The sequence below is a fragment of the Microcebus murinus genome, chromosome 9, assembly GCF_040939455.1.
Source record: "Microcebus murinus isolate Inina chromosome 9, M.murinus_Inina_mat1.0, whole genome shotgun sequence".
NCBI lineage: Eukaryota > Metazoa > Chordata > Mammalia > Primates > Cheirogaleidae > Microcebus > Microcebus murinus.
In genome coordinates, this window is record NC_134112.1 from 19,996,494 (window position 1) to 20,019,699 (window position 23,206).

The window sequence follows — 23,206 nt, forward strand, 5'->3', positions numbered from 1 at the left end:
TTAGTAGAATGGGTTCCAGCTGTATCCAGGAATATACAAGAGGTGCTATATCACCGTTGTTTCTTAAAACTGAGTAGTACTTCATGGTATACATATACCACATTTTATTAATCCACTCATGAACTGATGGGCACTTGGGTTGTTTCCATAGCTTTGCAATTGTGAATTGTGCTGCTATAAACATTCGAGTGCAGGTGTCTTTTTCATAAAGTGACTTTTGATCTTTTGGGTAGATGCCCAGTAGTGGAATTGCTGGATCAAATGGTAGATCTACTACTATATCGCTTTGAGGTATCGCCATATTGCTTTCCATAGAGGTTGCACTAGTTTGCAGTCCTACCAGCAGTGTAGGAGTGTTCCTCTCTCTCCGCATCCATGCCAGCATTTGTTGTTTAGGGACTTTTTGATAAAGGCCATTCTCACTGGAGTTAAGTGATATCTCATTGTGGTTTTGATTTGCATTTCCCTGATGATTAGAGATGTTGAACATTTTTTCATATGTTTGTTGGCCATTATTCTGTCTTCTTCTGAGAAGTTTCTGTTCATGTCCTTTGCCCATTTTTTGATAGGGTTGTTTGATTTTTTTCTTGCTGATTTTCCTGAGTTCTAAATAGATTCTAGTTATCAGCCCTTTATCAGATGTGTAGCTTGCAAAAATTTTCTCCCATTCTATGGGTTGTCTGTTTGCTCTCTTGACAGTTTCTTTGGCTGTGCAGAAGCTTTTTAATTTGATCAGGTCTCACTTGTTTATTTTTGTTGCTGTTATGATTGCCTTTGGGGTCTTCTTCATAAATTCTTTGCCTAGGCCAATGTCTAGAAGGGTATTTCCAACATTCTCCTCTAGAATTCTAATAGTTTCACACCTAAGGTTCAAGTCTGTTACCCAGCATGAGTTGATTTTTGTGAGAGGTGAAAGGTATGGGTCTTGTTTCAGTCTTCTACATGTGGCCATCCAGTTTTCCCAGCACCATTTATTGAATAAGGATTCTTTTCCCCAGTGTAAGTTTTTGTCTGCTTTGTCGAAGATTACTTGGCTGTCTGAGGATGGTTTTATATCTGGGTTCTCTGTTCTGTTCCACTGGTCAATGTCCCTGTTCTTGTGCCAGTCACAAGCTGTTTTAATGACTATAGCCTTGTAGTATAGTTTGAAGTCTGGTAAATTGATACCTCCTATTTTGTTTTTATTGCCTAGGATCGATTTTGCTATACAGGGTCTTCTCTGGTTCCATACGAAGCATTAAATTATTTTTTTCTATATCTGTGAAAAATGATGATGGTATTTTGATAAGGATTGCATTGACTCTATAGGTCACTTTGAGTAGTATAGACATTTTAACAATGTTGATTCTGCCAACCCATGAGCATGGTATATTCTTCCATCTGTTTACGTCCTCTGCTATTTCCTTCTTCAGTGTTTCATAGTTCTCCCTGTAGAGGTCTTTTACCTCCTTAGTTAAATAAATACCAAGGTACTTTGGTTTTTTTGTTGCTATTTTGAAGGGAATTGAGTCTTTGATTTGGTTCTCACTTTTACTGTTGTTGGCGTATATGAATGCCTCTGATTTCCATGTATTGATTTTGTATCCTAAGACTTGACCAAATTCCTTTATCAATTCAAGGAGTCTCTTGGTTGAATCCTTGGGGTTTTCTAGGTATAATATCATGTCATCAGCAAAGAGTGAGAGTTTGATTTCTTCTGCTCCCATGTGGACACCCTTAATTCTGCTCTCTTGTCTGATTGCTGTAGCGAGGACTTCCAGTACTATGTTAAACAGAAGTGGAGATAGTGGGCAACTTTGTCTTGTTCTGGTTCTAAGTGGGAATGCTTTCAATTTTTCCCCATTTAGTATGACATTTGCTGTGGGTTTGTCATATATGGCTTGTATCATTTTTAGGTAAGCCCCTCTATGCCTATTTTGTTGAGCATTCTTATCATAAAAGGGTATTGAATTTTGTCAAATGATTTTTATGCATCTATTGAGAGGATAATGTGGTCTTTGTTTTTGCTTCTGCTTTCTTCAGCAGTTAAAAAAAATTAAATTTACTACATTCCCAATAAACCAAGGAAAACAATATCATACAGATATATTGTGGCAAATGTGGCATTTACAGGGAAAATTAAAAACATTCCATAAGCAACCAAACATAAAGAACTGGTTACCTATGACAAAACAAAAATAGGGTTGTCCACAGATTTTTCCCTAGCAACAATAAACACCAACTGATAAAGAAATGGCTTCCAGTCAGAGATAACACCATAAAACTTACCATGAAACAGCAGGAAATACTACAATAACCACCACCGCAAAAAAGGGGAAAGTGAACACAGAAATGATTGCAGTCACAATCAACAAACTCTGAAGCACATTTTTTCTATCAAACATTTTAAATTCTGGACCACAGTAAAATAGGATACCAAGAGCTGGCACAGACTTCTCAGACCTCAAGCAAAATAGAGTCAGGTCCTAGACCAGTGGGATGAGATCTAAGGGCATGGGAAAGATGCAGGAGGTACAACATCAGAAAACCACAGATGAAGCAAAAGATGTGGTCCTCTACCTGTGCTTTAATCAATCAGTTAGCTTCCTAAACAATGAAGACAGAAGGACAAGCAGCAGGCACTGATTCTTAGCACCAATGTCCTGTGACTGGAGCTAGTTGGGGGTTCTATTACAACCACTAACCTCCTAAACCCTGAAAACTGAGGAAGATGGGCCCCCAGGGCAAAGGAGAAAATAAACACAAGGAGCAGGTGAAAAGAGTCAGGTGGCCTGAGCTCATTACTCACCCATCACTCCCCACATGGTCCTTCAGCAAATTGCTGCTATCATTTTAAAAATGAGCAATAATTGCAAAATAATTAAGAGGGGACATTGTATTATAGATATTGCAAAAAACAAAGCAAAAAAGATAGATATGAAGGAGGTGGGAACATTAGCAAAAGACAGAAAATATCCATAGCAACAAAAACTTCCTATGGAAACAAAAGAAAAATTCAGACAAATAACCATTTTACCAACAAAATGAACGGAACATAATTTTTTCTTTCTTTGAAAAAGCTCAAACAAAAGATAAAGGGGATGAAAACCACATTAGAAACAATAAAAATAAAAACTAGAATAAATAAACCTAAACCTAAAACAAACTCAAGAACAAGGTAGAGAGATATGAAAAAAAGTCACACAAATACAAATAAAACAAATATATAAATAATTAATGAGGAATAATTTTTAATCCGTTAAGGATTGAAAAAATATCAAATGAGCACCCAGACAGAAAAAGTAATTCATCCAACACGAAGTCTTAAAAAAAAATTTTAAGCTAGCCTCAGACTTTTCCATAGCAACTGTCAATACCAAATGGAAAGTCCAAAATTCTGGGGGAAGCTAAGATGATCTGCAAGTATAAAAGCAATACACAATTGTTAAGCATGTAAGAACACTTACAAGACTTTCCTCAAAACTACAGGATAATTAAATTCAACTAGTCAAGAACCAGATGAAGGTAATTCAAGAATAGTAAAAGAAATAGTAGTGAGCTCTGATTCCATTTAGATACAAGGATAAGACAAAAGGACAATGAAAATTGTGGCTTACTGGCTAGGCATGATGGCTCACACCTGTAATCCTAGCATTCTGGGAGGCCGAGGTGGGAGGATCACTTGAGGTCAGGAGTTCAAGACCAGCCTCAGCAAGAGTGAGACTCCATCTCTACTAAAATAGAAAGAAATTAGCTGGGCAACTAAAAATAGAAAACATTTGCCTGCCATGGACATGTAGTCCCAGCTACTCAGGAGACTGAGACAGGAGGATGGCTTGAGCCCAAGAGTTCGAGGTTGCTGTGAGCTAAGCTGATACCATAGCACTTTAGCGTGGGCAACAGAGTGAGATTCTGTCTAAAAAAAAAAAAAAAAAAAGTAGACAGTATTGCAAAAGATGAAAAATGATCATAATAACCGTAAATGTGTTAATTAAAAGATAATGGTCTTCAAAATGGGTTGAAAAATCCAACTAAATTCTTTTTACAAGAGACACACCCAAAATAAAGTGACAGGTTAAAAGAAAAAGCATAGACAACACCATACCAATAACTAATAACAGAGTGAACTCAAAGCAAACAAATGAAAAAAGCAGCAAACAAACAAACAAAAAAACATTAAATGGGAACCCAAGAGGGTCATTTGATATAAATTTTAAAACTCACCAAAAAAAATAAGATAGCTATCATAAATATAAGCTAAATAACATAGAAAAAGAATATATAAACCAAAAATACTTACTTAGCAAAAAAATTGACAGAAAAATATAGTAATGAAAGACTAACATTCTACTCTTGAGCTATAACAAATAGAGGAAAATATCAATAAAAATGCAGATGCTCTGAAAAATCAGAATTTATGCTTTACCCAAATTCTACAAATATTTGCAAATTTTATGTAAAATATTAAGCCATAAAGAAAATCTTTAAAAATATAGCACAGCAAAAAGTGTATAGACTCACATTCTTTCTATAACGTAAAAAGATGACAAATTAGCATCAAAAGTTAAACTAAAAAAGAAAGAAAAAAATCATTTTGAAATTTAAAATGTTTTCTTAATAAGTTTGGTTTGAAAGAAATAGGATCTTTCCTTCTGTGAGTCTCAGTTTTTTCATACTTAAAAAAGGTTTTTCAATTAAAAGCCACACCCTTTCCCCAACATATACACACAAACAACAATGATTTTTACGTATTTACCAAGCATAAACCATATGCTCAGATTTCCAATTGATTATTCAGTGTGATACACAAAAATTGAAAACGAGCATATAATCCAGTTGAGGATTTAGGAAAATAGAACAGCAGTCACCAACATAATTATAAATGTGATATAAATTCAGAGGAAACCATGGTAAGGAGCGAGGGCTTATTTATGTGACTTGAGCTAGGTCTTGAAGACAAAAGACATTTGAACATCCAGAGAAGACATAGGAGAAACATTCTGGTCATGAATACTATATCAATGAAAGCTAAAGAACAAAACATTAAATGACAAAGTTAAACTAAGTTACTATTTTGTACACAGCCTAAGAAGAAAAACACAGAAGTCCTAGACAAAACTGTTTATATTAATAATAAAAAATGAACTGCAATAAGATTTTAAAGCACTATGGCTGTGGGCTGCCAACTAATTCTCACCACTTTGAACTTTAATTCAAATAGACTTCCACTTTTAGATATATGTGATATCTCTAGAGAGAATAATGTTACTGATAAATGATGATCTTTATTTGCCATTTAGGAAACTGACCACGGCATAGGTAAGATGCTTTTGCCAGGCATCCATAGCTACTTCGTGTAATGAGAGGAAAACAGTAATAGCTAAGAACATTATCACAGTCAGGCTCCTCTGATTCTATAAACCTGCATACTTATTTCATATTCCCATAATTTAAACCCCCAAAATTAAAATAATTAAATTAAAATAACACCATCTAATCAAGAATGAGATTTATTCCAAAAAGGAAGAAGGAAACACAGATTTAGAACTGGTATATAATGAACAAGGTAGAGAGGACTAAGACTGCCAAGTAGGTGGGAGTGGGAGGAAATAAAGCATCTTAGTTTCTGAGCAAAATGCTGTTATTAAGTATAATTGCATCAACTTGACCCAAATTCAATATTTCTTATTCATTGAAAAGAAACATAGTAAAATAGCAGCAATTTCCTTTACAAATAAACACATTCAGCCAAGGAAGCTTCTACCAAAAAGGTTTAACCCTAAAAGTAATAAAATACAAGAGAAAAAATATTTCAGTGCTTATAATTTTAAATAATAATTTCTAAATATAAATATATTATACCTACATTAGTAATAATTACTTTTAAAATTCTAATAAAAATTATAATGAAATTCTTCCAAATACCATCTAATCCCATCCTTTTATGTTAAAGTATATTAAAAATAAGAAAAACCTTCAGTTGAATGATTAGAACTTATTATGATATATTAATTATGGAAAATACTAATGAAATATTACTAATGGAGTGAATTTAATTATTTATAACTGTGATCTTAAAAAATCTATGAGAAATAGGAACCTTCACTCACAAGTACTAAAATAAAATGTGGCAGGCTACTTTTTAACATAGCATCATGATGCATACTTATGTGAAAATTCGGCTTTTCACTCATAATAATTTCAGTTATTATTGGACCCTAAACTTGTAAGATGCGTCTGGACCAAAAACTAAAAACTATAATAAACATCTGCCAAGTGCCATATATTTGTATTTGTCTGTATATGCTGAATCTTGAAATGGATATACCACTTGTACATAATATTAACATGTATAAAAAAGTATTTCTGGGGGGAGGGGGGCATGGGCATTTATTGAAACCTTAAAATCTGTACCCCCATAATATGCCGAAATAAAAAAAAAAAAAGTTATTTCAAGTAAATGTTCTCAATAAGGTCTCTCTGTCACCTGTGCTCAAAAATATACACAAAACCCGAATTTTTTTAAGTATTTAAAGATATCGGCTCCTGAGGGACATGGAGATTATAAGCCTAGCCAGTCGGCTGTGTACCCACCAGTGTAGATCTTTCTTCTTGCACCTGAACTGTCAGATAGGGGGCCAAAGAGAACAGCTCTTAGATGGATATATGGACTGCTGCAAGAATTACTCTTCCAGAAGAGAAATACTTGACGAGGCCCTGCTGGCAAGATGTTTTTCCTGTTCTAAATCCCTCTAAGTAAATCTGATGCAAAATGTCTGTTGAGTTTAAATGTTTGGTTGAAATAAAAAGACCATCTGTTGGATGTTGCAAAAGCCAATCTCAACATTTTAAATTATTTTTCAGTTACAAAATAACTATAATTTGTGTTAAGTGCACAGCAATTAACATTATATGATGGTCTTTTTTCATAAAACATAAAGAAGCAACTTCTTTTAAAAACATTCAGTGTTTTCAAAACACTGTTTCCATTTTTCTAATATTCGGTCTTTACATTAACCATTAATGCAAATACAAATGCTCTTTATTTAGCTTTAACAATACCACACACTCAACCCCATAATGTGGGAGGACAACTCATCCTGATCAGATATTATAGATGTCATTAAAGAATTTTACATATGGTTTTTAAATGAGCAATAAAATATTCTAAATAAGCAGAACTGGATAGATCTAGGGATCTATGGAGTTTTATAGAAAGTTGTGTTTCTACACATTTGCTGAGATTTTTAATTCCTAAACATAATCTGAGAGGCCAAAAAATTTGTTAGGCTCTCACCTTTTATACTAATGACCTATAAAAATTATTCACTTAGATGTCTCATCTCATTTTTGATAAATTTTATAAATTTAATGTTAAGATATGAATTTTTTCATTTTAAATGCAAAGTAGCCCTATTTAAAATCTAAACTGCTTAGGCCAGGTGCAGTGGCTCATGCCTGTAATCCAAGCACTCTGGTAGGCTGAGGCAGGAGGATCATTTGAGGTCAGGAGTTCAAAACTAGCCTGAACAAGAGTGAGAACTGTCTCTACTAAAAATAGAAAAACTTATCTGGCTGTGGTGTTGCCCGCCTGCTGTCCCAGCTACTCAGGAGGCTGAGGCAGCAGGATTGCTTCAGCCCAAGAGTTTGAGGTTGTTGTGAGCTAGGCTGATGCCACGGCACTCTAGCCTGGGCAACAGAGTAAGACTCTGCTTCAAAAATAAATAAATGAATAAAAATAAAAATAAAATAAAATCTAAACGGCTTAAACACATGATCATTAGCAATTCTGTACTTGACACAATAAGGTGTGAAGCAAGGTCTAACCTTATTATGAACAAGTGTAATATTCTCACAGTCTATCAATATATGATCTCTAAATGGAACTACCAAAAGCTAAAAGAAATCTTTTTATATTTTAAATATAAACCAGTTCCTTGATATCTTCAAAAGTTTTCTTTAATTTACGAAGGATATCTTGCTAGTAATACTAAATGAAAATGATTAATAGTGCTAATTAAGGCTTTTTATATTCATCCTAACGAAAATTATATTTTAAATTTATTTCTATTATTGACATTCACACTATAATGTCTACTTGTCATTTTTTAATAAAATCACTTGCCATTATTTCATAAAATTTCTAAAGAATTCCTTGACTAAGATCCTCTAATAAAACTGTGTTAAATTAAATCACTTACTGCAAACAGCCCACTCTTACTGCTACAGGAATGTGGGGAAGTTGAGTGGCCCACTTCAGTGTCACATCCTGATAAATATGCAACATATTATTATGGTTTCCAATCAAAGTATTTATTGTTCCTTCAGAAACTGTAGGTTGAAGATAAAGAAAGAGGATACTAAGAAAATAGTCATTTGCATCAGTGTATTACATCCCTTTTAGGGGATTTATGTCATAAACTAATTCTAATATCTTGATTTTAATGTATAAAATTCTTAAGTAATAAAATGTTACTTTCCAACATCAATCCACCAATATCAAAAAGAAAAGAATCATTTTACAGACTTGGAAACTATAACTAGATAATGGCCAACATTTTTGCATTTCATCTAGAAAGCATGAATTTCATTAATAACACATTTAAGCTAATGATTTACTGGGCATTCACTACAGATAAGTCATTCTATTATACATTACTATTCTGCTTATAAAAGAGTCTGATGTTCTCTTGGAAGAATCGAACAGCCACATTATGGAAAGCATATTAATGTATACTGGAAGCCAATTTTACAAGTCATTTCGTACAAAGTAAAATGACTGACAAAACCAAATCTGTGCTTCTATTCAAACTTCTATGCAAACTTTGAAAGTTAAAATTTCCATTATAAGTTCAATATAAAAATATTTTTATATGTTTAAAATATATGTCTGAGTGTAGCTTTTTCTGAAGTATATAACATAGCCTTGACACATAGAAAGAGATAAAAGAAAATCTTTCTACACACCTGAGCAATATGGTAGAAAACAACTTGGGCTACAATCAAGCTTCTTCATGAATCGAATTTGTCCATTATCTTTAAGGCAAAAAAAATTTCTCTCTCCAAGAACAAAAACAGAAGATGCTGACTGATTGAAAGAGACGATACATATATCAAGGGCTTGTTCTCCGATATTTAGAGTCCAATCCACCTGCAAAGAAAAACTCAGGATCAATTTGGTTGCTAAACATAGAATATTTCAGTTATTTTCATATCAATACAAACTAATAAATTGCTAGTACATGGCAATAACAGTGAGATGGCTTCACTCACAAAAAAAGATCTGGACAGAGGAAACAAGAAAGCTCTCAAAGTTAGATGATAATCAACAAATAACAGATCCAAGAACAGATATGAAAAGTCACATTAAAGATACAGATGGATTTCTGGCCATCAAGACATGATCTTAAGTATTTATCTATTTTAGAAATTTAAAATATTTAAAGAAGGTATGAAATCCAAATGGGGCTGGTAAGAAAGGCAATATTGCCAGTGTGTATATAAGAACAATCTATAGGAGGGAGACAGTATAGTGAACAGTATAGTGCATCAAACTATCTTAAGCTAAACTAGAATTCAACACTAAGAAATAATTCAAATACTATTTGGTTCAAGTACAGTTTACCTATATGAAAAGATTCCACTGGACATAAGACATGAATGTCAGTCCCATGGCAGTTATATTTCTCATTGCACTGTAGTAGGCTAGCATTCAAGCATTATATGTCAGTGTCTGTGACTCAGGCTAACGTGTGTCTGACTCTGAGAGATGATTTATACACAATGAACAGGCAAATAATGTTCCTGAGGCCCCTCAAGGACAGAGACCACCACTAGCATTGTTGAGACAGGGAGGTATGAGTGCCTTGCATGTCCCACAGCTGCCACCCTCTGCTAATCTTGACCCCTAAGGGAGGGGTCCACCCTTCCTGGTCCAGGCTCACAGTGCATGTACCCTTCTCCTGACTGAACATTTTTATGGAGCAGGAAAGTACCCCACACTGCTCTATCACAGCCAGCACTTGAACCCAGGGAGACCTGAGAGCAAGTTTGCCAGCTTGTTCTCAATCTGGTCTACCCAGGACTCAAGCACGCCATCTAGGGGTCTGGTAATTGGGGATTACCTAACTTAGTCCACCATTGCTGGCACCTAAACACTCTCCCAAGGGTCTGAGGTCTAAGCAATTCAAATGGCTGGCAACATCAACATGGGTATCTACCTGCATGAGCTGAAAAGCAGCATACCTATACCTCTCTACACTGAAAAATGGAGTTCTTGGCAAAGGAGAACAGGTGAACCACAAAGCTATCTGTTTCGATCTAAGAGAAGGGATTCCATATGAGAAGGAATCAGCATAAGAACTCTGGAAATATGAAAAAACAAGCTGTTTCAGCACCCCCAAAGGATCACACTAGCTCCCTACCAATGGGCTCCAACCAAAAAGAAATTTTTGAAATGTCAGGTATGAAATTCAAAATATGGATCACAAGTAAGCTCACTGGGATTGATGAGAAAGTTGAAAACCAACACAAAGAAATTTTAAAAATTCAGAACATGAATAAAAAATTCACTAAAGAGATAAATAGTTTGGAAAAAACAGATCTTCTGGGATGAAGGAAACATTTAGGGAAGTACAAAATACAGTGGAAAGTTTTAACAACAGACTAGACCAAGTAGAAGAAAGAATTTCAGAGCTTTGAGACAAGGCCTTTGAATTAACCCAGACAGTCAAAAATGAAGAACAAAAAATGAAGAAAAATAAACAAAGTCTTCAAGAATTATGGCACTATGTAGGCCGGGCATAGTGGCTCACTCCTGTAATCCTTGCACTCTAGGAAGCTGAGGCAGAAGGATTGCTTGAGGTCAGGAGTTCGAGACCAGTCTGAGTAAGAGCAAGACCCTGTACTAAAAAATAGAACAAAAATTAGCCAGGCAACTGAAAATAGAAAAAAATCAGCTGGGTGTTGTTGCATGTAGTCCTAGCTACTTTGGAGGCTAAAGGAGGAGGATCATTTGAGCCCAGGAGTTTGAGGTTGCTGTGAGCTAGGCTGATGTGCCAGGGCAATAAAGCAAAGGCTCTGTCTCAAAAAAAGAATTCTGGGACTATGTATTATAGGTATCCCTTAGAAAGAAAAAGAAAGGTAAAAAGCATGGAAAACCTACTAGAGGTAATAATAAACAAAAATTTCCCTGGTCTTGTTAGAGATTTAGTCATCCAGATACAAGGTCGTCAAACTCCTGAAACATTCATTGCAAACAGGACATCTCCAAGGCACATAGTCATCAGACATGCCAAAGTCAAAGTAAAGGAGAAAATCCTACAAGCTGCGAGATGAAAGTATTAAGTAATTTACTACAAAAGAAAATCCATCAGACTAACAGCAAACTTCTCAGGGGAAAACTTACAAGCCAGAAGGGAATGGGCTCCAAAACGTATATTTTGTAGTTTGGAGGTAGAATGTTCCGTAAATGTCTGTTAGATCCATTTGTTCTAGAGTCCCACTTAAGTCCAGCATTTCTTTGCTGAGTTTCTGCCTTGATGATCTGTCTAGTTCTATCAGTGGAACCAGCTATTATGATGTTGCTGTTTATTGCTTTACTTAAGTCTAGTAGTATTTGTTTTATGAATCTGGGAGCTCCTGTGTTAGACGCTTATATATTTAGGGTTTTTATATCTTCTTGTTGAATGGATCTGTTTATCATTATATGATGACCATCTTTGTCTTTTTATACTGTTGTTGATTTAAAGTCTATTTTATCTGATATAAGAATAGTTATTCCTGCTTACTTTCGGTTTCCATTTGTGTTAAATATTTTTTTCTACCCTATGACCTTGAGTGTATAGTTATCATTAGGAGTTAAATGGGTTTCTTGAGGCAGCATATATTTAGGTTGGTTTTTTTAATCCATTCTGCCAATGTGTATATTTTTAGTGGGGCATTTAGACATTTATGTTCAATGTTAATATTGATATGTGAGATACTACCAGTCATCATATTGATTGCTACCTAGTTGCTTTGTTTCCTCCCTTGTGTTACTATTTTACAAGAGCTATGAGTTTTTACTTTTGGTTGTTTTTACATTGGTGGGTATCAGTTTTTATGTTCAATGCTTAACAATGTTTAAAGCACTTTTAAGAATTTCTTGTAGGGTTTATCTAGTGTTGACAAATACTCTTAGTGTTTGCTTGTCTGGGAAAGCCTTTATTTTTCCTTCATTTATGAAACTTAATTTTTCAGGATATAAAATTCTTGGCTGATAGTTATCCTGTTCAAGCAGATTAAAGACAGAGCATTCAGCCCAGAGAAAGAAATAACAGCATCCAAATAGTAAAAGAGGAGGTCAAACTATCCCTGTTTGCCAACGACATGATCTTATACCTAGAAAGCCCTAAAGACTCCTCCAAAAGATAATAACAATGGACAAAAACAATAGATGTCGGGGCAGATGTGGTGAAAAGGGAACACTTACACACTGTTGGGGGAGAAGATAAATTAGTACAACCTCTATGGAAAACAGTATGGAGATTCCTCAAAGAACTAAAAGTAGACCTACCATTCAATTCTGCAATACCAGTACTCAAAAGAAAAGAAGTCATTATATCAAAAAGACACCTGCACCCAAATGTTTATTGCAACACATTTCACAATTACAAAGATATGAAATCAACCTAAGTGTCCAGCAACTAATGAGTGGGTAATGTATGTGCATACACACATAAATACATACACACACACAGACACACACATACCCATGGAGTACTACTCACCCATAAAAAGGAATGAAATACCATCTTTTGCAGCAATGTGAATGGACCTTTATCTTCAGTGAAGTATCTCAGGAATGGAAAAATGAATACCATATGTTCTCACTTATAAGTGGGATCTAAATGATGGGTATATATGGTCATAAAGTAGTGTGATGGACATTGGAAACTAAGAAGGAGGGAACGTGGTTGGGGCTAAGAGATAAAAAATTATCTATTGGATACAATGTATACTATTCTGGTGATGGGTACACTAAAAGCCCTGACTTCACCACTATACAATTCATCCATGTAACAAAAAACACTTGTAACCCCTAAATCTACTGAAATAATAATAATAAAAGAAATCAGCAAATAACAAAAAGATAGCTCTGAGTAATATAGGAAGCTATTAACTGTGTTCCCACAACTACCTTACTGAAAGCATTCTATTGAATAAGTTGTTTTTCTGCAATAGATTTAATAATGTTCTTTGGTATCACACTCATGCCAAGTGACTGTCATGTAATAAAAGGAAGTTTTACTGCTATTTCTTGTCTATTCATTAATTAATAGAGAATTAAAAATATCATTCAACTGTAATTGTTGTCAAAATACATCCTCAGTGTGAGGCATTGAGCAGTATCAATAAATAACTGCAAATGGATAAAGAAAGCATATTCTAGACAGTAGAAAAACCATATGCAGAAGCCTATGAAGGAAAGCCATAGAATATTTGGAACAATGAGAAGCCCCATGTAGCTGAAATATAGACTATAAGAAACAAATGGAAGAAGACTACTATTGAGGAGGAAGTCAAAAGACAATTTGGTCACCATTATCACTGGCACCCTCATCATCCAGACATTTTGCTAAGTGCTTCATATATATATAATTTATCTAATTATAATACATTATCTATTATAAATAGATACTATCAACATTTTGCAAATGAGGAAACTAAGATTTAGTAAATTTTAACAAACTTGCTCAAACTTGCTTAAAAAAGAAGTATAGCTCTCAAGATCTACCTGATTTGAAAGTCTACACTTTAACTATTATTACTGTGGAGCTTCTAAATTCTGTACAAAATGATGTCACATTTGTATTTGTTATGTTCTTACACATTTTACCACTACTGAAAAAATATATCTTCATCTCATTCTTGACTCCATGTTATCCTTTCTTTCTACCATTTCCCTTAACTTCTGTCTCCTAATGCAGAAAATTCTGCATGGTCTTCTCTGGTGCTCTTATTTCATCAGTATTCTAAATTCCACATTATTTCTCCATTCAATTTCTTTCATGTGTATCCTCAAGTTCACTTCACTGTCTCCATCATAATTTTTAATTCCTTCTACTTTTCTCCTTGTTGTCTATGGAGGGTCTCAGGATGAGGAAGAGTTCACAATCACCATCTATTCTCCAATTTCCATTAAATGGAGAATTCATCATTTACAATTTTCTTCAAACTACTGCTCAACTTATCAAACTTCCACCTTTGCCTTTGAGTTAATTCTACCTCTGTGAGTTGTACATTTTTAACTTTTATTTATATATTTGGTCACATGCTTATTAAGTAGAAATATTTGGAGAACTAGTAGCCAAAAATTTTCTAAGTGTTATGAAAACTTGATATCCACAGATCCAAGAAGTTCAACAAATCTTAAGCTCAAAAACAAGAGAAAGAAAAGCATACATGATGATCTAATTTCTCAAAATAAGTAATAAGAGAAAATCTGAAAAGCAGCCAGAGAAAAAAGACAATGCAGAGGAATATAATGTATAAAATTTTGCATATTAAAAGAGTATTTTTTAATGTTTTCTTTTTTTATTTTGTTAGTTTATAATCACTTTAGTTATGCTGAAATTAAACAATTAAAAGTTAAAAAAAATAAGATTTGAGGCACAAGAAAAAAGACAGTAAAATCATTTATTTTTCATAAAGATAATTGCTAAGTTGCTTTTCTCTGAAAATGTAAGTCTTCAATGTTGTAGAGTTATTCACTGATACCTGAATCTGATTTAAAAATCATGTAATTATTCTAATGAAGGTTTGATGTGGGTTTAATTTAATGACATCATTAAAATATACAGAATGTGTAGCTTTCCTTACTGTCAATTATCTTCTATTTAATTCAAATAAAAGTGACTTTGATTTAAAAAAAAAAAAGTGACCCCATCTGGACATCTATAGTTCTAATGGTAGAGCTCCATAATCTGATATAATAGCCAACTAAATTCTTAGATCATTCATATAATAATAACATAGAAAAGACAAGTGACTTAAATATATATTTTTTTAAATGTTCTTCCCAGGAAATCTGATTCTTAACAAATATCTGTGATTAGATATGGCATTACTGAAATTTTTATATATTTTAAAAGGGCTTACAACTAGTCTTTTTCCAGAACCAAGCTTTTGCTGTTCAGTCTCCTGCCTTTTATCTGCATCCGTTGCAAACGCAAGTACTTGGTACCTGTATTAAAGATATAAGAAAATGGTAAGTAACTTTATAATTTAAAAGTGTAAATTATTTTAAACTTTAAAAGCAAATAATCTATAATTATAGATCACTTTTTCATTGGTTTTTAAAAACTGTAAAATTCAAGATTGAACTCTCATTGAATGATATTGTGAAATGAGACCATGTAAAACTGTCATGGTAAAGAAATTATAACTATATGTCCCAGTTATTCAATATTGGAAAAACAGCTCAACCAAGGCACTTCCATTAGAATTTTATGTGACAAGTAACAGTGAACAAGAAAGATGTAGTACCTAACCACCAGACAGAAAAACATAATGCAAAGCAGTCAGATGTAGTAAAAATTATTAATACATAATCTACAGAACCAAGAAAAACTGAATTTAATCCTCAGCTAACCCACTTACTAGCTGAGTGAATTATGGCAATTAACTCTGTGTCTAGCTTCCTCATCTATAAAATGGAAATGATAATCTCTAAGTCAAATATTATTAATAGGATTAAATAATAAATTATATATATATTTTTTTGAGGCAGAGTCTCACTTTGTTGCCCAGGCTAGAGTGAGTGCCGTGGCGTCAGCCTAGCTCACAGCAACCTCCTGGGCTCAGGCAATCCTGCTGCCTTAGCCTCCTGAGTAGCTGGGACTACAGGCATGCGCCACCATGCCAGGCTAATATTTTCTATATATATTTTTAGTTGGCCAATTAATTCCTTTCTATTTATAGTAGAGACAGGGTCTTGCTCTTGCTCAGGCTGGTTTCGAACTCCTGAGCTTGAGCAATCCGCCCGCCTCAGCCTCCCAGAGTGCTAGGATTACAGGCATGAACCATCGTGCCCAGTCGGATTAAATAATTTATAATTATAAAAATGCCTAATATAGTATCTGGTGTATATTAAGTGCACAAATATTTATTGATAAATTGATAAAGAGACAGATACAGATTTATACATAAGTAGAGATCAATCATCTAATAGTTTACCTGGTATGTAATAAGTTCTTAATAATGGACATTATGGACATTGTGACCTTCTATAATTATTTCATAGCTTCTATTTCAATAGTGACATTTAGTTCAAATCAGTCTTAAAAATAATTTATAAATATTATCTAATCTAGAAATGATTAATATAGCTAATAATATTGAAATTTCTATACTTCCCATTAATTAATGGTATATTTTTAGAATAATCCTACTCTAAATGAAGAAACTACAGGCTGACAGATTCCTTGCCTTCCTATTGACTCAAAATTCCTTTCATTGTTCCTTCATAGCTAGGAGGAAAATTTTAAAATAGATATATTCAGATATATCACATTATCAAAGAGAAAGATGTCTGAGAGTATAAATATCAGGGACATGAATGAATGAAGGCAATGTGGAATATCTAAATAAATATTAAAATGTACAGTGATATTCAGATGTCATGTACCAACTCTGAAACCATCCTGTCTCAAACAGGAATAATAAATTTGTAAAAATCCTCCAACTTCAGTTGAATACTGGCTGACTATGAATTAAGACTGTCTTCACAAGGCATAGAAGCTGATAACAAACTTACAATAGCCTATAAAAAATCAGACTTAATATGAAAACCTAATGTATATGAATTTCATTCATTCCGTAACCATATAGTAGGGATCTAATACAAACATTAACAATGGAAAAAACTACTAAATGATGTGTACTTATCAGGAGCTCTCAAACTAGTTATGGAAATTACTATATAGACAACTAAGTGTAACTCAGAGTACCCTGTGCTAATTAATAAATAGAAAGTATACACATAGTACCGATGGAACACAGTGACAGAAACATGTAATTGAGATGGAAAAGATAGGGTCTCGGTATAAGTTAGGAAGAGAAAGCTAAGTTTTAAAGAAATGAATGGAAATTCATCATGCTGGTAAAGAGGGAGAAAGTATGGCAAAGCAAATAGCAAGCAAATGCACGTAGCAGTGAAAGAAGCATGAAAGGCCATGACAGGAATTCAGGAAAGATGCATGACAGGGAAGAATGAGTCACGGGACTCGTGAGGTAGGAGGGAGAAGATCTCAGCCTTATAAATCCTTACAAAAAAAAATCTCATAGGCAGCTGCAGCAAATTTCTCTGTATCTTCTGACACTGACCTTCAAAATCCCAAAGGCACCAAAAGTTCCAAATAATTGACCCTCACATTCTGACCTCCAAAAAGGAGTATTTTTCCTATTCTCAATTCATAATAACAGAAATAGCATGCCTTGGTGACTAGAACATCATCCTAGAGCTGGTCATGCTCTGAAATCTAACCTCAGGCAATTAATTACATAGGTTGTTCATTTTCTGCAGACACCAACCTACCAGAGGATTACATGGATATTAATGAGATTGTTGCAAACATCCAGAGCTCTTTGGGCTATGCGAAGCTTCTTATATGACTACAAAGAGTTATTATTTCATCTGAGGAATAAGTTAGCCTCTAAAGTGGCCTCATTAAAACAGTAGGCAAAGACACAGCCAAAATTGACTACTGATTTCCAAATCTAGACCATTTTTCTTCCTGAAAGACAGCTCAGAAGAATATTTTATTACTTCAACATTACTGACAGCAAAATAGATGATTATAAACTTACAATAGCATCTATTTTATGGTTCTTCCTTAACTTCTCTTAACTGTGACCCATAACATATATAAAAATCTATTTCTAAAACCAAACAATTCTAAACAGACTTGGAAATTCTGAAATAAAGAAAACACCTGGATCTTTTTTCTTAGCACTCAAGTGTTCAGTGATATAAGCTAAAAAATAAAATTCCCTTGTTGAGACTTCTGAAAGAATAATCAGGCTCATTGTAACAACATTTTATGAAAAATTACCATATGTGTTTCTCAGAGCAGACAGGCACTAACTAATCACAAATACAACAAGCCCACAGAAACAGTGGTACTTTTTGACCCACTAGTCACAAATGCTTAACAAGTCCTATAGTGCACCAGTAACAAAACTCAACCATATAATTTAGCGCTCTTCCATATCACATCATAAAAATAGCAGCAAGTAACTAAAATATAGATTGAGGTGTCACAGAGCACAAAAGTAAACCCTCTGAAATCATTTCTTTTCAAATGAAACATAAGTGTCACCTGAAAGGGTACCAGGAGGTTTGAGAACCTCGATATGTAACCCAGAGAACTTTGCTAGAAATGGAAGCTCTGGATACAGAGCATTATTATGTTCATTTCAACTATAGCTAACACATTCTCAACCATGCCAGCAAGAATCATTTTCATTGAAAGGTGCCAGTAACAAAGCAGAAGCTTTCCTGACACACTTCACTCCTTCCTCAAGTTCTTGCTAAAAACCTACTCTCAGCAAGGAACAGTGCAAGGTACTTCAGGGGATACAAAATTCCTGCCATCAGAAAGCACTCAGCCCAGTCAAGGAAAAAAACAAAAGGCAAATGTATAGTATCAGTGAAAGGAATAGTACTTAAGGGAAGCACTGAAAAACTCCACAAATGAAGGAGGAAGAGATGTTGCTTATGTCTAGGTCAGGGAAGAACTGAAGGGGAGCAGGGAGGCTTCCAGGCATAATTGTCATGTGCAGAGAAGGAAGGAAGGACATTTCAGACATAAGAGACAGCATGTGCAAAAAACGAAAGAGAGAAAAGCCCCTAATGTATATGTAGAACACAAATATTTCAATTTGGGTAAAAATGGGTGAAGAAAACAATCTTCTTTTTAAAATAGTCAATTAAACTCAACAAATACATTTTAAAATACTTACATAAAGTCTATTATTTAGCATGGTAATAGGAGCTACTACAGGTGTGCTGGGGAAAGTGTAGGGAAGAGAGAAGGAGAGAAAATAAAACTCATGGCAAGTAAACTCCTTAAGGCAGCCTCCCAACATTCAACTATTATCTAGAGGTCCCACCTCTAGGCCTCCTCAGCATTCTATACAAACCTCTGCTGTAGCTGTAGCCTGCAGCACAAGGGACTGAAGTAGCTAAGTGACTTGGTGCCTCTCACACTTGTTTGACTACTGCTTAAGGACAAGAGACAGTTCTTGTTTGACTACATTCAGAGAAGTCTCTTGGAAAATGTTTGGGAATTAATTGCTTAATAAATGAAATGAATTGCTCAGTGAACAGATGTTTAAGACAGATTCTGCTACCAGAAACTTAATAGTGCAAGACATACTCTGGAATATTCCAGTATAATACAAGAAAGCAGTATATGATATTGAGCAAAAAAATCAGTGTTTCAGGCAATAATACATCTAGGAGGTGAAAAAAAAGGAGGATAGTTGTACCAGTTAACTTTAAAAGTGCCTTCCAAATCTAAAAGTCCACATCATAGAGGTAAAATGGGACTGGATTATAAAGTATACTGAATGTCAGTATAAGAAAGTCTAAATTTTTAAATGAGAAATGAAAATTATCCTAGCTTAAAGAGGTGTTTTAAAAGGACAGATCTGAGAAGGACTCTTCAAAGTCTAGATTAGAGGTAAAACAAACAAACAAAAACCAAGAAATCCAGTGAAAAAATAAAGGCCTGAACCAATGGGAATGGGAAACAAGGGCTGAGTAAGAAGAATTAAGGGTAGAAAGGGCAGGGTTTAGTGACTAAGAAATTCTAACAGGCAAAGGAAAGGAAAAGAGAATAAAAGATGATCCAAAGTTTGGACACACATGGCCCAGTGAACAGTGGTACCAAAGGCCTTCTTCCCCTCCCCCCCAAAAAAGGGCAAACAATTCTCTCACTTCAAAAGAAAAACAATGCTCAAAGTGTGCCCCTAAATTATAATCACCTGGAGAATGCATTTACAGTGATGATTTCTGGGTCTTATCCCCTATCCTATTAAATCAAAATCTAGGGGACTGAGGACTAGAATCTGTAAATGTTCATTTTATAATAGACTGCCCAGGTGATTCCTACGCACACTGTAGCCTTCACTAGTTCTTATATGAACATAATTAAGCAGGGTTTAAAGCAGGGATCCTCAAAGTTTTTAAACAGGGAGCCAGTTCACTGTCTCTCACACCATTGGAGGGCGGCACACATTCCACACATGCGCACTATGGGCCCAGGACAAGTCAGCTGCTAAGCAGGACAGGCAGCCCGGCAAAAACACATGTCGGGCTGGGTAAATGCTGGATAAATGTCCTCGGTGGGCCGCATGTGGCCAGTGGGCCATACTTTGAGGACGCCTGGTTTAAAGTAAGTATCAATATCAAAAATGAAAATAAATTATGTCTTAAAAGCCTATTCTTTTAACTGACTATATTCTATTAGCTGAATATAGACAGATTAAATGAAGCCTCAAAGGAACAAACCTATAGTTTTTATTCTTTCTCCCAACCTAAACTGCACCAGTGATTATCATTTAACATAATCTATTAAACTTGAAAGCATATCTAAGTATAACACAGTACTTAATGTTATAAACCCTCATGACTGTCATCATTTCATAATAATCACATCTCATGCATTCTTACCATTATAAAAAAAATCCACATAATGGATAAAGTATGCATTTTTTAGTCCCAGATAAAGATGAATTTAATAGATTGGTATGTTGGAGAATTACCACAGTTAAAACAATGTGAGCTTCTGTGAGATTAAACTCACACATTAAGTAAACCTACACATTGCTTCCTCATCTAATCACTCCTGGAGTTATTATCAAATTCCTATGTACATATTTCAAAGAGTAAGTAATTGAGCATTCAAATCTTTGTATTGCAGCCCTAGTGTAGCACTACTTGGCAGGAGGTGAGGCACACAACTGGATGGAAAGCTGAAAAGCAGATCCTCTCAATATTGCTTAAGTTTTGGCAGGTTCAAGTAAATTATACAGATATTTTTCTCAACCTCTCAAAATGAACATAATATTTTATTTATTAGCAGTAGCAGTGCTACAATTCATTCATCTCCTTTGGACAAGAGCCATAGGAGTTATAGAAGGAATGTGACATGATGATACATTACCTCCATCAGTTAACTTCTGCTTAGTCACAAACATTCACTTATTTTCAGAGTTTTAAACCCAGATGATTTCACAATCATTCACAAAAGGTAGATGGCCACGTATGAAGGGAAAACTATGTTAACTTACTATATACTCAGTATTGAAACTTGAAGATAAAAATTTATAACTGTTGCCTGATTAATTTATATTTTCTTGCCACCTTGGGAAAACTCACATGGCCAAAATAATGCTGAAAAGCTATGATGATGTGTTGCTTAGAAGTTTTAAGTTCTAAATGTTGCCATCAGTAAGAAAACACAACAAAGTTACTGAAGATATTGAAACCCTCAAAGTCTAACTCTTCTCTAAGCATGAATTTCTGCTTTCTTTTCCCCATTCTCTCTGCCCACAAAAAATATACTCTCCAAAAACTCAAAACCTTGACTTTGATTGAAATCTAGCTAGTAGAAAAGAAAACAGTCTCTCTGATACACAATTCACCAAGATCAATAAGAATTTCTGGCAAAAAAAATATAAATTGTTATCGCTTCTTGGACTTTTGGCTAAGATCAACTGTAAAAAACATAAATTGTTTTCATAGAGTCATTTTCATACTTCTATTATAAATTGTTCTTTTAAAAAAGTAACATTCATAACAACACTTACAGTTCATACCCATATTTTTTCCTATGTCACATACATTCTCTTTTGCTATAAAATCATATGACAGATGCATGTTCCATTTGACTTTTTTCACTCAACATTGTGTTTTATTATTTAGTATATCAAAAAACAGTCACAATGACTATTGAGCATTTTCTTTGGGACAGCAACTTGACATACATTTAATCCATATAATAAACTTGTCAAAATGAGTGGTATTACCTCCTTTAGAGCAAGGATAAGGACACCAACAATCAAACAACTGTGAGTAGCAAAATCAGAATTCCAACCTAGGTATTCCTTTTCTTCACAAATCACTGCACTATCCTGCCTTTCAAATATTCTGTAATAGTAAGTCATATGCTCTAAGTCATCCCAATTACATGTTATCAAAGAAACCAGTCTGTTTTGCATTTATAATATTCAAGCTCTCTGTGGAAAAGAACGAATCAGTAACAAACAAACCAAAAAATCATGAATTCAAAGATTTAACATCCAAACTTACTTGTAACTTTCCACTTGTCGGCAGGAAGAGACTGTAATGAAAGAATCTGTACGGGAACTGTAAGCAAGAGGGCCAGGCAGAAGAGAACCCGGGAGAAATCTTCCAAAAGCATAGCTTTCCTGCTCAAACACCATCAGCATCCCATCCATAGACTGGATACAAATTAAATCTCGACCTAAAGAAGAATTAGAAGAAATTAGATGACCTATTATTTTTATAAATATAATGTCTGCAACATTATCTACCACAAATATGTCATAGTTAATTTCTTCCTCGAGGGGCAAAATGGGTAGTTTAAATTTTAAGTTACAAACCAATGAAGCTATTAGGTTATTGATGTCAGTATGCATACACTTCCCAATTTTTAAGTAATGCAGAAGATGTCTATAATTCTAAGCACATTTATTTTCATTTACTATACACTAAAATCTCCTAGCTCAAGATAATCCCTGAGAACAATGATGACTTGTTGTAAGATATCATCTTTTCCAAATTCAGAAATATAACAAAAACTGTTCTTCATGAAACTATTTCTCTTCTTCATAGTATGTCAGTCTCATAATTTTAAATGACTTAAACATCAGTCAGATACAACAGACCAAATCCATAGACATGCCGTAGGTACCAGTTCTATATAAACCACAGTGTTAAGTACCATTGAGGGTTAAAAATACTAATACTGGGCCGGGCGCTGTGGCTCACGCCTGTAATCCTAGCTCTTGGGAGGCCGAGGCGGGCGGATTGCTCAAGGCCAGGAGTTCAAAACCAGCCTGAGCAAGAGCGAGACCCCGTCTCTACTATAAATAGAAAGAAATTAATTGGCCAACTGATATATATATAAAAAAATTAGCCGGGCATGGTGGCGCA

At 34.4% G+C, this 23,206-nt stretch overlaps 1 protein-coding gene across 2 annotated transcripts in view; it reads right to left on the minus strand.

The window, feature by feature from the left end:
* Positions 1-23,206, minus strand: part of BBS9 (Bardet-Biedl syndrome 9) — a 415,974-nt gene that overhangs the window by 275,470 nt on the left and 117,298 nt on the right. For both annotated transcript variants that reach the window (XM_012741281.3, XM_012741280.2), the window contains exons 6-9: positions 22,340-22,514; positions 15,121-15,205; positions 8,947-9,130; positions 8,181-8,310 (exon numbers count right to left, since the gene is read on the minus strand). In XM_012741281.3, coding sequence (XP_012596735.1) covers positions 8,181-8,310; positions 8,947-9,130; positions 15,121-15,205; positions 22,340-22,514 — 574 coding nt within the window. The remainder of the gene's footprint in view (positions 1-8,180; positions 8,311-8,946; positions 9,131-15,120; positions 15,206-22,339; positions 22,515-23,206) is intronic.